At 40.0% G+C, this 17,528-nt stretch overlaps 1 protein-coding gene across 3 annotated transcripts in view; it reads left to right on the forward strand.

Moving 5' to 3' along the window:
* The window catches only part of LOC139695717 (lysocardiolipin acyltransferase 1-like), a 128,488-nt gene that overhangs the window by 52,824 nt on the left and 58,136 nt on the right, over positions 1-17,528 (forward strand). For all 3 annotated transcript variants that reach the window (XM_071594515.1, XM_071594516.1, XM_071594514.1), the window contains exons 3-4: positions 9,276-9,388; positions 14,615-14,765. In XM_071594515.1, coding sequence (XP_071450616.1) covers positions 9,276-9,388; positions 14,615-14,765 — 264 coding nt within the window. The remainder of the gene's footprint in view (positions 1-9,275; positions 9,389-14,614; positions 14,766-17,528) is intronic.

Below are 17,528 nucleotides of genomic sequence, written 5' to 3' on the forward strand. Positions count from 1 at the left end.
GCCAAGGGGTTGCAAGCATTGCTTAGTGAATTGGAAATTCATTGCGACAGATAAGGGATGAGAATCAATATTAATAGAACAAAGGTTTTACAATTTTCTAGAAAGAAAAAGGCTAAGCTAAACAAAAAATAGGTGGGCAAACACTAGAGCAGGTAGACCATCCGTAAAAACTTTGATATGGAACGTAGCTATGTACGGCTCGGAGACGTGGTCATTGAAGCCGGAGGATACACGTAGATTGGAGGCTTTTGAAATGTGGGTGTGGGGAAAAATGGAAAAGGTGAAATGGCCAGGGAAGAAAACAAATGAGGAAGTACTTGGTATGGTGGGCGAAGAGAGGGGTTTGTTGGGAGAAATCCTATGGAGGCTGGAAAAGTGGCTGAAGGGGGTATTGACCGGCAGCGGGATGTTGAGGACTGTAATTGAGGGGGGAATGTTAGGCAAAAGAGGAAAGGGAAGGAACAGGATAGGGATGTTGCACTGGATGAAGGGAGGAAGAAAGTACTCAGAGGTGAAGAGGGACCTGTTGTAGATGTTTTGTTAGGAGTCACAAAATATTAATTAAATAGCTTTGTCCATTCAAAAACCTACTCTACCCGGTAGATTACCTAATAATATAGGTATATATATATATATATATATATATATATATATATATATATATATATATATATATATATACAGGACATAAAACACGCCTGAATAATACAGCAGAATTTTGCTGATGCGTGTTACTATGATCATAGGATATTATGTGTCTATAATAATTACACCTTACTTACATACTTCTTTAATCAATTAATAAAAACAATAAACTCCAAAACCATACTGCACAATCACGCTGCTGCTATGTTAAACATTAATTCCGTCAATATCCTCGGGCTCGTGAAATTATACATTAATGGGTGACATCGGGTTGGTATGAAAGGGAAATCAGTTTCCCAATGAGCACTGCGGGTGGACATTTCGAATAATTGTTTCTTTCGGTTGTTATTTAGAAGAGTATGCCGTGGAGGTCACACAGGAATAATGAATGTCTATCCAAACGCTTATCCGTGAAAATTCAATTTCACATCTATGCTAAGCGCACTGAATTTATTTTAAATTGCTTCCAGGTGTTTATTTATGAATTGATATTATCGGAAAAAAGAAAAATGTATCGGTAAATTGTTACGTCACTCGCATGTATTGTAATATATTTATAATCGCCCAAATTTAAAATAAATATCCCTTGCATATATACTCCTTTCATTTATCAAGGTAGTTGAGCAAATATTATCCATTTCATGCGTTGTTATCCTAAATAAACAATGGTTCTGTTGATATCACCATCACTGAACTTTCACGAAAGCTCTTTGTGATGTGCGTATGCAGTTAATTGTTTGATCACACCAACATTAATGTCCCTTTAACAGAAAACGATATAAAAAATTAATCGTTGTTAGATAATTCTTTAATTAATAATGATTAATAATACCAAGGCCGTGTGTTGGCATCGTAAATAAACAACCTTCTCGTAGCTTCGGTACCTATAAATATGAATGAACGTTCTCCGGTACATTAAATATTACTTAATTGATTATAAAACAAATATGGATTCGAATGAAAAAAAGAGTTGTTCTCCTGAATGCCAGTGAGGGGCAATTTCCAACGATAAAATATTTACGGTAGTTAATGAATAATATAGTTATGAAAGAGGAGAATAATTAACTCTTAGATAAATGATATGAATGTTATGCATCCATGGCTATTCATTGTGGAGCATTTTCTTTCATCCTCACAATCACAGGTCCTCGGATTCGGCCTCGACCACCATTTCCATCTCCTCCACCGCTGCCTTTCCTACAACATTCTCTCAATTTCGCGGTTCGGTATTCCTTTCCTATTAATGATTCAATTCAAGTCCTTTAGAATCATGAAACTTTTATCATAGGGGAGGGAAAAATACAAAATGCAATATTATTTGTTTATGTAATGAAGTGGGTGAATGGTGATTGGTGGGGCTTGCAACTAATTAGCCGCAGTTCCAGGGTTCTAATCCCTGGCCAGTTCCCCGGCAGCTATAATCCTTGCGGCGCCATTGTTTGGAAGCAATCAATTCGCTGGGAGCCCCAAGCGCCACAGCTAAGTACCGCCCTTTCCTCGAGCGCCAAGAGACCTAGTTCAGGGTGAGCCTGCCTCGGGTGGAGCGAAATCAAATCACCAAGCCTTTATCTCCTTCTTCGCAAGCGTCTTTAACGGCGGCCGAACAATAAATTCCCTCGCCTCAAAAGCAATCTCAACGTATTCGCTAACACAATTATTTGTATCTGGTCCATCTTGCGATATTCGATATTATAAAAAAAGATAATTATGGGGCAATTACTTTTTAATTTATCTTATTAATGGGTCCACAATTCTATGCATACACTCTTATTATCGGTCAATAAATGAAATCGTTTCGTTTTAGTGAAAATAACAGACAAGACTTTATATGTGATATGGGGAAACTGTTCCATAATAACAGAGATGAAGACTTACAATAATTTTTTATGAAGTGGAGACAAGACTTTGGTAATTTACACTAAAATTAAGTGTTATTAATATAATAAAATGTTATTGATACGATCCGGATTTCGACACGTTGAGCCATTTTCAGTTTTCCACAAATTGAAGCCTGCGACTGTATGTTTTGTATTTGTTATTCATACACAACGGATGCTCAATTGAGAGTGATCATACCATTTTTCATTCGGAGAATTTTTTGGCAAAACGTTTTCCTTCTGGTAAACTCTACCGGTTTTTTTCCGTCCCTCACCGTATTTCTCGCCAAAATCTACGGAAACCCATCCCTAAATCAAATGCTCGTGTTGTTATTTCAATGATAACGAGAACAGAAGACTTGAGACTCACGCTTGGGATGGACTCAAGATTCAGGGCAAAGTGATAGCGGGGAAGATTGATGGAAATCGCGAGTACATTTCTTCAAATGATAAAAACGGAGACAAGTTCTGCGTTCGATTACGTTGGTTCTAAACTTGTGTCTGCAAAGAAACAGATGGTCGAGGTAGATATACAACACGATTCACGTGTCGCGAAAATGGCCAGCGGTAACAGCTGTGAGTGGAAATACGAGGTAAATTGGCTGTCGGAAGCCAACACGAAGCCAACTTCACAATTGCAAGCGGGAGGTCGAAGAGCCGAACGAACCGATAAGTGGATTTCATCCCTTCTAATGTTTATCGGACCAACAAACAGTATTTAAACAAATTTAACCAATACATATATTCGACTATAATATCAATATTTTAGAGGGTCAAAAATCTAATTTTACTTCACATATTTTCAGGTTTGGTAACATTTTTAATGTCAGAGTTTGTAATGAATTTATTCCATTTTATCTTATCTTAATTATTCCAAGTACCTTGCTTTTAATTAATTTTTACGCTAATTACCCATACTTTTTTAAACAACACCATTGTAACCAGCATAAATATTGGTGGAAGGTTCGTTATTAGATATGCTGCTGTTCAAATAATTATTCGATAATTCTTTGCCGAGACTGCTGCCTGTAAAAATCTAGCATATATCAAGTGCGAAATAAGTTTTACGTCTAACCTTTGATTCGCATCGGCACCTCGTTATTTCAGTGATCCTCAGCATGTTTCTCGTTACAAAAATATGCATTCACAATTCGTGTGCTAAAATATTAACAGTTTTACACATTTTCTAACTCACGTTTCGCCCGATTTCTTGCTGGTCAGTTGTTTAGCATTCCGAAATCCCCCAAAAACTCACGAAGATTGGTCAAGTTGGTGAATTTGTCATCCAATAAAATAATGCGTGTCCTACGGTTGCCGTCAGCTGGGAATCGGACAGCTGATTTATCGCTTTCGACGCAACTCCTGCGAGTATGCTGCTTGGCTATGTCCATTTATTTATTTTTGGCCAACTTTTTCGACATCCATTTAAGCCTCTCCCCGTCTTAGTGCCTTAGTACGTATTCCTTGCCAACTTCCTTCCTATTATTGTCTTCAGAAGGCGTTGCGCCTTAGGATGGCCCCGTGGCGTTTATCCTTTCTTCTTGCCTTCACCGGGACTTAGTGCAGCTTCTTCGTTGGAATTTCACCAATCTCTTTGCTTTAATTTATCTTTATCGAGCGTTGATTGGAACGCAAGCCGGATTTGTAAAGATGATTTTTAATTGGTTTTCTTTCTTAGGTTAGTCAAATCGTTTGTGAGTTTCACTTTGAAGTTATCTTAGCGATATTCAATCGCCCACAAGACGCACATTCCCATTCAAAGAGCCAAGAAAAAAGAGACCCATTAGCGCCCGGTTAACCGCCGTGGAAGATACATGTTCGTTCGGACAACTACGACTTAATTTCATTTCAAAAATCACACGAGAAAGTCGTCTTCTTGATAAACCATAAAACCCACTAAAACTGTAGAATTGACAATTCAATGAAAAGGTCAAAATATAGCAAAAAATCTGTCGGCTATCGATTCGATGAATGTTTACTCACAGAATTCAGATTTTATCGAGCCGATTCTGCCATAAAATTTGGCTATTTTTGTTGTTCTGACAAATTTAATGATTCGCATAAGTGGTAAAAATACGAAACTGGACGTCGAGCACCGAAGTCGATAAACATTGACTCTATCTTTTCGTGAAGGACCTTTTATTTGGCAACTGAGGACAGAGATGAAGAAACAGATTTCAGACATTGGAAATGTCGGAACACTTCTTTCATCTGCTGAATATTTGACGGATACATTACTTAAGTTCTAGATCCTGCTCCTACCTTTAGCACTTGTCTACCCAAAACTCTATACTATCTGTGTGTATGCGTGTGTGTGTATATATATATATATATATATATGTATGTATATATATATATATATATATATAGATATATATATATATATAGAGTATATATATATATATATATATATATATATATATATATATATATATATACTCTATACTACTCTCTACTCTATACTATCTTTGTGCGTATCTTATATATATATATATATATATATATATATATATATATATATATATATATAAGATACGCACAAAGATAGTATAGAGTTTTGGGTTGGGGAAGTTATATATAATATATATATATATATATATATATATATATATATATATATTCGAAATGGAACGCTCTTCGGCGACGCACAATACGCGACGCACGCGAAGATTACTAATCCCATTACTGCAATGGCATCACGCGTACCTCTCCACTTCCTAAACCAAAACTGAGCATCTCATAAGCAATCATATGTCCTACTCTCTATCCTTTTGTTTATGATCCTGAGAACAACTTTAGCTGCGTGGGATATCAAACTATTTGTCCTGTATTCCTCACGTGACGTGGCCTTTACCTTTTTCGGGATAGGAACTAAAACTGATGTCACAAAGTCTTCCGGCCAGATTCCCTCCTCATAGATACTACGGATCAGCCCATATAGCCTCTTCCTCCCACATTTTCTTAAGCATTTCAATAGTTCCGCGGGAATGTTATCCACCCCACGGCCTTATTTAGTTTCATCTACCTTAATACCCTTTCTATATCATTGTCTAGTATGCCTGGACCTAAGCTATCTTCCTCTACGTCATGTTCCTTTTCTATGTCTAACTTTGTTGGTCTAAGCTTTTTACTATACAGTTCTTCTATATATTCCTTCCATCTCTCTTGGATCTTTCCTGCGTCAACTATTTTCTTACCCGCCTTATCTCTAACTGTTAGTATACATCTCCCTTTCTTACTTCCCGATATAGATTTAACTTTGTTGTATAGCGCACCAATTTCAACCTTCCTGAGCAAACTTTCCATATCCTCAAACTGCGTCTTCCACCATGATTGTTTTGCTTTATTTGTTGCTCGCCTCAATTTATTGTTTAATTCCTTATACTTCATTTTGCCTTACTCTGTTTTTACAATCTTCCATTTTCTCCTCTAATCCATCTTTGTAATCATGTCATCCGTGATCCATGGTGTCCTAGTCCTCTTAGCGTTAACGGTTCCAATAGTGTCTCTTGCGGCTTTGGACAACCCTTCTTGTTACTTTCCCATTTTTCTTCGATAGTACTTAGCTCTTAACCATCCTTCAAGATTTCCTCTACCGCCTGTTTGTATTCCTTCCTTTTCAATCCATTTAATGCTTCTACATTCCATTTTCTAACCCGCCGCCCCTGCCTTATCTTTTTGAAACGTACGCCACATTTCATAACAACTAAATTGTGGTCTGAGTCCGCATCCGCTCCCGGGAAGCTGTGGGAATTTATCACACTGTTCCTAAACCTGTGTCTAACCAGGATATAATCTAGCTGATATCTTCCTGAGTCACCTGGCATTTTCCATGTATACCTGCGTCTTTTGTGGTGTCTAAACCAAGTGTTGGTGATGACTAGCCCCCGTCTCCTGCAGAACTCAACTACTTTCTCCCCGCGGTCATTCCTCGTGCCTAAACCGTAGTCCCCGACCTCATCACCATCTCTTCCTTCACCTACCGTCACATTCCAATACCCTATCACTATCAAATGTTTCCCTGCAGGAACACACGCGATTTTGTCCTCTAACTGATCGTATATCCTATGGACCTCTTCCTTCGCATGGTTGCTCGGGGGCATGTATACCTGAATAATAACCAAGTTCGTCGGTTCTGCTTTTATCTCTACTAGTAATATCCTGTCCGTTACTTGCTCTATGTTGACTACGCTTCTTCCTTCCTCTTCATTTAACACTATGGCAATCCCTCGTTTGCTCTCTTCCCCGCCGCTGTATATTATTCTATGATTATCACTCCAGGAATCCCCACAATCCTTCCATCTCACCTCGCATAGACCTAAAATATCAATATTTCCCCTTTCCCCTTCTCGCTTAATATTCTCCAGTTTCCCTGTCCTCATCATTGTTCTAACATTCCACGTTCCTATTCTAACTAATTTGGTCTTCTTTTCCTCAATAGTGTTTTTAACGTGACACCGTCTCTTATTGACCGCCCCACTGGGGTCAGACGCCATTGCAGCCGCCTCACTGAGGAACAGACGCTGCGTGGACTACCTTCCGTCTGGCTCGTAAGCTTCGGCCTATCTGGCATGGTCACCCTACCAGTAGCAATTATTATTACTCCCAACACTACTCCTAAAACACTAAGAAACACACAAAAAAGAGATTCACTATTTTTCGAAGAAGAGAGGGACAGAACTGTCCCTCTCTTCCTTGATAAAGGTGGTCACAACCACCGAAAATTCGAAAAATAGTGAGTCTCTTTTTTGTGTGTTTCTGTGTGTTTTTGTCTGTGTCCACTAGTGCTAAGTGTTATATATTATATGTTTATATATACATATTTATTTATATATATATATATACATACACACACACATATTTATATCTTTGTGCACATCTTCTATAAATCTTACCCGTACACTTCCTTGATCCAAGCCCTTACATGACGACGCGGATATGAGCAGATTCAGGTGCCCACTTGAAAGTGCTATCGTAGACACGCTAAAGAAAAAAACACCCCATCCAGACGTCCACTGCGAAATATATCCACGAAGATCTTTGGCTTTTGGGCCGCAGACGACGAAAAAGAGATGTCATAGCCGTGATCCGTGTGGGGGGGGATAAAAGTCAAAAATAGACCTTCGTTTGTTAAACGCGTCCAGCCTCTCTCCCCCCCACGAATCTTGGCACCCATTCCTCTTGGAGCGGAAGCAAACTCGCCCCAGCGGGACATTGCCTCCTCCGCGAAGACGCGTGGAGCGCACCTTGGCACACGCCCCCACACACTCCCCCCTTTCCCCCTTCCTTCCTTCATTCCTCCCCACCGGGGTGTGTGTGTCGGGGTTGGTAAGCCCTTTGCCGTGCGGTGATGAGTTGCCTTCTCCTGCCCGCACTGTTTTCCCTCCGCTCGTCAGAGTAGGCGGAGGCGGGATGCATGACTTACCTTAATACCTGAAGAGTCCGGAAGATTATGCTGTGGAAAATGAAAATACTATGACAGATGACCTCTATATAACTAGAAAACAAGCACCAAATATATGAAATCGTGCATTTAGCTTTTCTTTAAACTTTGATTTCGGGGCCCTGTCATTTAATTCCCCCACGCTGTAATTTCTTTTTTAGCCCACTCTAGTTCTTACCTAATATTCTCACTTCTACATACATTTGCCTATTTTCTCCGCAAATTCCCGTGTAAATCTCAGTTGTTTGCGCAATAATGGTAACTATTATAGAGTCCCAAGTAAACAATATTGCGCCTTTCAGGAGAGACATTTTCTTTACGTATTTATTTAAATTATCTAGGTGAGTTAAATTAAACTTACAAAAACATCGCAAAAATTCCGTTTAATTATTTCATTTATGGCATTAGAGCTGTATTTCCAATAATAATACCTTTTTTCTTACTTATTTATGATTTCTCTCAATAATATCCTCGGTAACAATGTCAACAAGTATTGGATTCCAAATAAACTGGATAGCGTGTTTCAGAAACGGCATTTTCTCCATACTTCTAAGAAGAATGCGAGTTCTCTTCCCTATCTGTGCGTTTTTCTAGCTTTGCTAGGACATGAGAGGCGTTAGATTGATTAACCGTTTACGCCGACTCTCACTAATCGCTGTCCCTCTTGGGCTGAAGGACGCCATCTCCCATTCACTGCCTTACTTTCCCCTCGCCCCACTCTCCCTCCCTCTCCCTTTCGCCCTTCACTTCCGCTTTCTTCCGCCCTTGCTCGGGGCGCGCCGTCGCAAATACCCACCTCCGGCTCGTACGTCGGCGAACCATAATATATCATGCGTGTCGAGAGAAATAGTATTTCTCGGAATATTTTAATCGTGTGAGGGAAGCAACGTGGATGGCCCGAATGAGTGATTGTGAATGCGTTTCCGTCATTGACGCGATGTGAATCCGCGGACGGGGAGTGGACGGACACCCTACCTCCCCCCCCCCTGCACGTCACGCGGTCAACATTAGTCGGCCGGCTGGTCAACTATTGCATTGTTCCGACGGTCCAGCTCCAGAGCGCGTCAAGAGTGGACCCCAATCGCACCCCGCCCTCCCATCTCGCCGGCTCTAACCGGACAGGTCACGGGCGTCACCGATGAGGGCATCCCTTCCGATTCTCTCTCTCTCTCCCCCTCCTCGATTTCAGATTCATTCATTTCGTTCAGTTTCGGATCTTTTTGGTGTCGAGGGTGGGTGTTGTCCCGATGGCATAGTATGCGTATGTATGTGCTGTTCTCACCCCCGCCCCTCGCCTCGCTTCCCCGCAGGGTGGGTGATGCAGATGAGCTGCTTCCTCTACATCCACCGATCGTGGGAGCGAGACAAAGATTCCTTGGGGAGGATACTCGACTACTTCCGAGACCTGCGACATTCGTGTCAGGTGAGTACGTATCTTGTGCACTTCTCACCAACAAAATTTCTCAATCGTTTGAAATAGGATACGGCATTTTTTTCCTTTTTATAAAACTGCTTCTCATGATGATGAAAAATAATTAATGTACATTATACCTAAACTCAGCTAGATAATAGTAATAATCAGTAAATACTTTTTCCCGAGGAGGTTGTAATGAGATGTAGAATGTGTGCCATTTTAATTACATTTCCATCTATTCTCAGTCCTAAGTGTACTCAAATCAAATTGCGATCATAAAACAGGATCTTCCCGCGTTAAATTTCATACAGGTCTGTATTTGTGCTGTAATTGCTGACTTGAAAAATACAAATTTTAATGTGTAAATTTTCTCAGGGCAGTGTATAACTGCAACCAGAATAATTATGGACAGAACTAAATGTTGTACTCCCGAAGAACTGATGTTATGGCGACATAAATAGGCGTTGTCTATATTGTCAGCGTAATGGCACCTACCCGTCTTTGTTAAAATGATATTGATTATTTTGTCGGAAGAAACGATGGATAGCCACACTCTTCCGCGTGAGAAACGGCGGTGAATTACCACGAAAAAGCAAACTCACTTTAATCTTCTGGACATTTTTGAAAGCGAAAGTACATTAGAAAGCTTATCAAAGAATCTTCCTCCTCCTTATATTTCGCGCTCTCTTGATGAAACTCTCAGAAATGTTTTCATTTAGGAATTATAATGGACACCAATTGTTTAAGGCCAGCTGCCTCGCTTTCCAAAATGTCCAGAAGATGAAAGTGAGTTTGTTGTTTCGTGATATAATACATTTATTTCCAATGAGATCAAGTTTCTCATGCTTAAGGCCCTCTTACTCTTAAATAACACAGTGGTTACTCATAAGCGGGATGACGTTCGACACCGCCATTTATGGGCTCTGTGAAAAAAACCGGTTTCTTTTCTCGCAATCATTATTTAATGAAACGATTTCAAAATGAAAAAATTTCCACTCGCGATTTTTGAAGAAACTCAAACTTTTCATGCAAACAGTTTGATTGAAGGCTCTCTATTTTTTTGGACCGGCATATTTTTTTCTATGACATGGGCCGCTTTAGAAATAATTTTTCTCTTCTTAGCCCATAAAGTGACTTTAGATTGATATACAGATAGATAGATAAACGTCTTTGTTCGGGTAGTTAGGCGTTGGTTAATTGGAACTTGAAGGTGAAATATTTTGCTGACTATGATCCACTATCGCGGCGGTTATCGTGCATTAATTTTGATACATTATTCTGTAAGCTCTCGAGTCTTCCTCTGGAAAACCCAATACTTCCCCTCATATCTTGAGTTACTGTAAAGTAACATTAATTTTATGTGTGGAATATTAAGATTGTGCAGCGAAATTTACCGGCGGGATACCTAACAGTTTACCGAACACGGCACGTGGAGCGACCGAGATCCTTTGGTGATTGTTATAGCAACGGAAACTTTGTTTATTTTTATGGCATCGTATTACTAGCATATCATTTTTCTAGCGATTGGACATTTCATGCCATAAGTCTGGTTTGTGAATGCTCGGGTGCGAGTAATGGACGGGGGGAGTCCGGATGGGCAGTGTTAGGAAGAGGCGTAAGGTAGCTTTGCCCATTTTCATCGGTGCTGTTCAACGTATTTTTTGGAGGAAATAATTAAAGAGGCATGATGGGAAGAAATGGAGGTAGGAATGAAAGTCGGCGGGAAATACGTAAAATCAGTTAGGTTTGCTAGGACATGTTTCGACCAAGAAGGTGAATTTTGGTCTCTGAATATATTATTCACAGCCCCTTTCAAAATTACATTTCGCTCGGATATCCACCAAGTTCTGTCGCTTTTTAGTGGATGTGAATTATTAATATCTTATGAAACTTTTGCCAAAGCTTTCCATAGGTTTCCATGGCAAATCTTCCCTAAGTAAATAATGAATTTCCTATCTAGTATTGGTCATAAAGAGGAGGCTATCGACAGCTAAGGTCATTTGCGCCAATAAAAATAGATGCGGATCATTGCTGGGATGTGATTATGGAATTAAAAAAAAACTGTATTCCCTGAAAATGACCTTGGTGATTAAGATAAGCTACGGCCAGATCCCTCCTCGACAAAGCACTCCGCTCAATATCAAAATCTTTACTAATATTTCCCTCGCATTCTCTCTCTCTCAGTGTGCTCGTCAATTAAATCTCTCCGTCTTGCGAATGCCTCTTTTGCTGGTGCAATTCTTTATCTTACGGATACCTCCACTGCAATGGCCATTTTCCTCTGAAATACCGCCCTAATAAGCGGTATCCTTCCTATTTCCTTCCCCCCTACTTTGACTTATAACTCACTTTTCCTACTTATCGATGATTCCAGCAGAAATATCACGTTGAACATGTCCTTACTTTTGACTACCATATCGCTCATAAACTAATTTCAACTTTCTCCTCCAAGTTTATCAGAGCTCATAATATCTCCATAGTTAACTAGATATATTTTTGAAATGAAATTTGTGTCACCCTAATTGACATTGCTTTGCCTTTGTTTTTATCATTAATTATGTCATTCAATATTAATTACGTGCTTAAGTTTTGAAATTGATTATTCGTTCTCATTGATGAAATCGTCAACTCACAGATTTTGAACATGGACGTCTGTTTATAGTTTATAATTGAAACCGTTCAATTTCATGAATTATTAACGAAGCAGTCATTCCTTCATTGGATAGCTCTCAATTGTTTTTCGCAATAAAATATGGATTTGATTTACAACGCACAAATTATTCTCGTTGACAAAAAAATGTCTCTTTTGTTGAGATGCAAAACAGTGAAGAGTAACTATGACGGCATGCCTTAGTGTCGTGGAAGTGTCGTGTGTGTCTCCTTAAAATTGTAAAAAATATTTAAGAATAAACCGTTTTGAGTATGCCCTAGCACCAATCAAACATAAAATAATGAATGTATTTGCTGCTCTTGAATGTTAGTAAATTGCTGCTGGGTCAACCACCTTTTGACCGAGATATTTGAGTTTGAAAAAAGACAGGAATTTCACTTCCATGGGTGAACAATTACCTCCCATCACATTTATATTTTTCCTCAAATTTGGCGCGATAAATGTCGTCCCAATTACTAAAAATGGCTTTCGACATTAAAGCAGTAAGCAAAAGTTTATCATCGTGTGTGTTATGGCATAATTACTCGGATAAATAGTCTCAAAAGACACTTCCACCAAGCCACTCTGCCGATATTGCGTCGGAAGACAGTATTGCAGAATAACTTCTTGGTGGGCAAATATGAATAAATGTGTAGTACCACGATAGAATACGTTTATTTGAATTCTCATATTGTTTTAAGGTGTAGCACATTCCTGAATTTTCGAGTTGGAGGGTTAGATAATATTGCATTTAAGTAAATATTTTTGGACACGGCAGCAGTGAAAGGCGATTTCGAAGTAATTTTTGGTCAACTTCCGATTCCTATTTTATTTGACTCATTCATAGTGTTGGAAATCATTTCCAGTTTGTTTTGCTTATATTCTGAAAAAGAAGAGCGAAATAATTCTGAAATTGACCAAGTGCCATTTCGCGATCGCTCGTATGGCAACCAGGGCACTATGGCGACGTGTATCAAATGCATTGTTACATAAGACAGAAGGAATTTACTGGAATTAGAGCGAATGTAATGAATCATAGAAGATGAAAGTAAACCTTTGCTGCTAAATTATACATCTGTTGAAAAATAAATTCTGACGAATGGAAATACGTCATAGCAAATCGCGAGACACCTCAGGGCTCAGTTGTTTTATTTCATTTGTTTAAGCCACGGTGTTGCCACGCGTCAATTACAAACCGACACTCGCTATAGTTTTCATATCTTTTGATCATCGAATAAATTAAACCTGTTCATGATTAACGCAATGTTTTATCTATTAAAGCGTACTGATATGTGAGGGCTGTCCAGGAAGTAACATACGTTTTGAAATAAAATATGAACCTGATGACAAGCCAGTTTTATTACATGCATTTGATAGGCACATTCTTAAACTATTTTTCCACGTAGCCGCCATTTGCCATAACAACACGCAAGCTCTTCGATTCCGTCATTCTGAAGAAGTCTGCCGCCTCGCAACCTTTTAACCACTCACCAGCACGCAATACGCGACGTCACTGTCGAAGCGCTGTAGTGTTGCAAGCCGCTACGTCTGGCGAGAGATCCGCCGTGATCGCGTGAATCGGCGATTTGCGCGAATAGTTTCGTTGATTTGCACCGTCGGTTCAGCTGTCACCACAAGACCAGGCCGACGACCCGACTGCGGTGTGTCCCCTCGTCATGTGAACATTGTTGCTGTGGCCATCCATTTGCAAACTGAGAATGCACCACTGCCTCACTCCGTCTTCACTCATTCATTATTCCGTCTTTCGAATACACTTCACAATGTTGCCCATCAATATTTCAATTGGATGGTTCGTTTTTTGCCAGCAGAAACCCTTTCACAGATCTCGCGGGATATTCTATCTGGGTGCACATTTGAACAGTTCCCAGTAGTGACCAAGTACATTAGAAGAAGCAGAGTCTGTCTGCACCACGCACCATCACAGCAGGAAGCGTGCACCGAGTGCATGCACAGTTGGACAACCCAATATGGTGGTGGCCCCATACCCACAACCACCCTCGGCTAGGCCGAAACGTAGGTTATATACTGAACAGCAGCCGAAGCAATAAGTACTGGATTCTGCATCACTGGTACTGCAGTATTAAAGTACAGAAAATTGTATTCAACATATTTTTATAGGATGTTGCCTAATAGATTACTTTTAAGGTCAATTATAATTTGATAATTTTATGTTACTTTAATGATGCTTAACAGTTATTTTATTTATTTATAACACTTTTTTAATAATACCTTTAATTATTTATAAAAAATATATACTATTGATTTTATTTAGTTAATGTTCTTGTAATTTACTTTATTTATATAACTGTAATAATACTTTCATCTATAATTAAATATTTACTGCTTATTTCATTTAGTTACCGTTTGCTTATTTATAATACAAAAATAAGCCTTTAAATGATAACGTTCGTTACTTAATTGATAAGTTAAAAAGACGATAATGTCCCTGAATCCCCTCATTTCCAAATGCACGTGTCATCCATTCTCCCGTGCGCCCCCTGACTGCTCCTTGAGCCGCCTAAATGTCTCACATCCCTCTTTCCCTCCCTCCCTTCTCTCTCCAGATACTCATCTTCCCCGAGGGCACCGACTTCTCTCCGGCCAACAAGAAGCGCAGCGACGAGTACGCGGCCGAGCGACACCTCGAGAAGTACGACCAGGTGCTGCACCCCAAGACCACCGGCTTCGTCTTCCTGGCGCAGCGGATGCGGCAGAGTGAGTGCATCGCATTTCATGCCTTGAACTTCGTTATGTCGAGTCGTCCGCCCGCCCAACAACTGCTCCACGGCCACCATTTCATGTACTACTACCCGACTACTCTGTTCCGGTATCACATTGCGAGTTGCACGTAGTACGTGTACGGACTAAGGACATATTCAGGGCTTAATTTTATTTGTTTGCAAAGCGAAGAAAAGATAAAATTTACCAAAAAAACCTGTCGACAATGAAAGACTTCTTTAAACCAAAAATGCTCGAACCAATCAATTTCTAATTGCCGTGATTGCTACTCAATGGAATAGACCTCAACCTTGCGAGCATCCATCTTGAGCGATGAGACGAAATTTGCAAATTCAAAAAAATATTAAAACGGTTTCATCACGGAAGTATACGTATATAACTATGCCATCCATGTGATGAAGCCAGTAGTGCCGTTTCAATGACTATTTTGTGTCTTGTACAAAGTTTGATGGGTTATGTCCATTATCACCGCCGCTGTTCAACGGATAATATGTGGAGGAAATGATTAAAGAGGCATGGGAAGACCTGGAGGTCGGAATGAAAAAGGACGGGGAGTTCGTAAAATCAGTTAGGCTTGCTGATGACCAAGCTTTAGTTTGTCAGTCAGCCAAGGGGCTGCAAGCATTGCTGAGTGAATTGGAAATTCAGGGCAACAGGTATGGGATGAGAATCAATATTAATAAAACAAAGGTTATGCGATTTTCTAGAAAGAAAAAGGCCAAGCTTAACATTAAAATGGGAGGGCAAAAACTAGAGCAGGTAGAACAGTTTACGTATCTCGGTAGTGTTTTGGACCAACACGGTCAAAGTACTTGGGACCTAAGGAATGAGAAATAATATGGAGGCAGAAAAAGTGGATGAAGAGGGTATAGACCGGCAGTGGGATGTTCAAGACTGTAATAGAAGAAGGTGAAATGGACCGGAAGAAAAATAAATAAGAAAGCGCTATGGTACCTGTACCATTAATCTTCAGCATCCCTTTATTGGCGATCAATGCTCCCTTCATCCATCTTTCCTGCCTCCGTATGATTTCTCCCAGCAAACTGCTCACCTCGCCCACCATACCAAATACTTCCTCATTTGTTTTCTTCTCTGTCCATTTCACCTTCTCCATTCTTCTCCACACCCACATTTCAAAAGCCTCCAATCTACGTCTATCCTCCGGCTTCAATGACCACGTAGCACATAACTACGCTCCATATCAAAGTTTTTACGAGTCTTTTGTTAACATTCTTACTCGATGTCCCCGTCATCAACTCCCTCCTCCTTGTGAAAGCTTCTTTGCCTAGCGCAATTCTTCTCCTTACGTCCCTACTGCATTGGCTGTGTTGGTTCAAAACACTTCCGAGATACGTAAACTGTTCTACCTGCTCTAGTTTTCGCCCTCCTATTTTATTGTTAAGCTTAGCCTTTTTCTTTCTAGAAAATCGCATAACCTTTGTTTTATTAATATTGGATTTCATCCCATATCTGTCGCATTGAATTTCCAAATCACTCAGCAATGCTTGCCCCTTGGCTGACTGACAAACTAAAGCTTGGTCATCAGCAAACCTAACTGATTTTACGAATTCCCCGCCCACTTTCATTCCTACCTCCAGTTCTTCCCATGCCTCATTAATCATTTCCTCGCCATACAGGTTGAACAGCAACGGTGATAATGGGCACCCTGCCTTAATAAATACCCGCGTTCGACGACAAAGGGCGTTCCTGAGGGAAGTTTATGTTATCATCGTGTGCTGCCATTTATCAAACGAAGGTGAAACAGAAGGGGCGACAAGAGGTTCGTGACCTCCCCACAGGTTTTCGTTATTCTCGTATATCAGATGCACGATGACTTCATTCTTTAGCCCAGTAGTCATGACTCCCCATTGCATTGCTGATCTCCGAATGCAACAAATCTGGGTAAATGGTCAGGTAAGATTTCATTAGCTTACTACGTACTAGCGGTCGGCTGGTCAACTAACACCCCACGCCGCACGCCCATGCGGCGTTTGCGGCGTGGGGTGTATATGGGGTATTATATATACATATATATATATATATATATATATATGTATATATAATATATATAATACTATTATATATATATATTTATATATATATATATAAACCATAAACACAGTAGTCAACCAGAAGGTCGGTTTAGTAGGTGATGGTAGAGATCACCCCCCAGTACTAAGTACCCTATACGGCGTGTGAAAATTCGCACATCACGGCAGGGGGGCCAGTTCCTTTCCCTGTGTCGGTTATGGTTTCCCAGGAAGACCTGGTACTCGAAAAATCACTTTAGCTTGGGTGGAGCTACAGGTGCCCAGAGTGCCTTGCCCGGGAACCCGGGACCCTCCGGTCAGCAGTCCAACGCTCTCTACCCACTGGACTACCTCGACCCATGAATATATATATATGTGTGCGCAGACAGATATGTCTGGAGTCTTATTGTTGCAGCAGCTATATTTATCTTTGAAATTTGTAGTTCAGTAAAAAAGTTGAAATGTTGTTTTCTCGTTTAGTTCCGATCCAGATCGTTTATTTACGATAGAATCATTGACCACGTTGTGGTAAATCGTTTTATAAATGGTTTGATATATTTTGGTAAACATTGGTTATTTCCTCTATTTTAATTGTTTGATTCCGTACCTCAGACGGAATATCCATTGTGTGCCATGAGTTTGAGTCAATTAATCAGAGAACTTGCAGATTGAGTGTGGTGACAATATAGAGTGCGGTTCCTGAGGAGTG

Source organism: Hetaerina americana, unplaced genomic scaffold (assembly GCF_022747635.1).
Source record: "Hetaerina americana unplaced genomic scaffold, ioHetAmer1.1.p SCAF_62, whole genome shotgun sequence".
In the NCBI taxonomy this organism is placed as follows: Eukaryota; Metazoa; Arthropoda; class Insecta; order Odonata; family Calopterygidae; genus Hetaerina; species Hetaerina americana.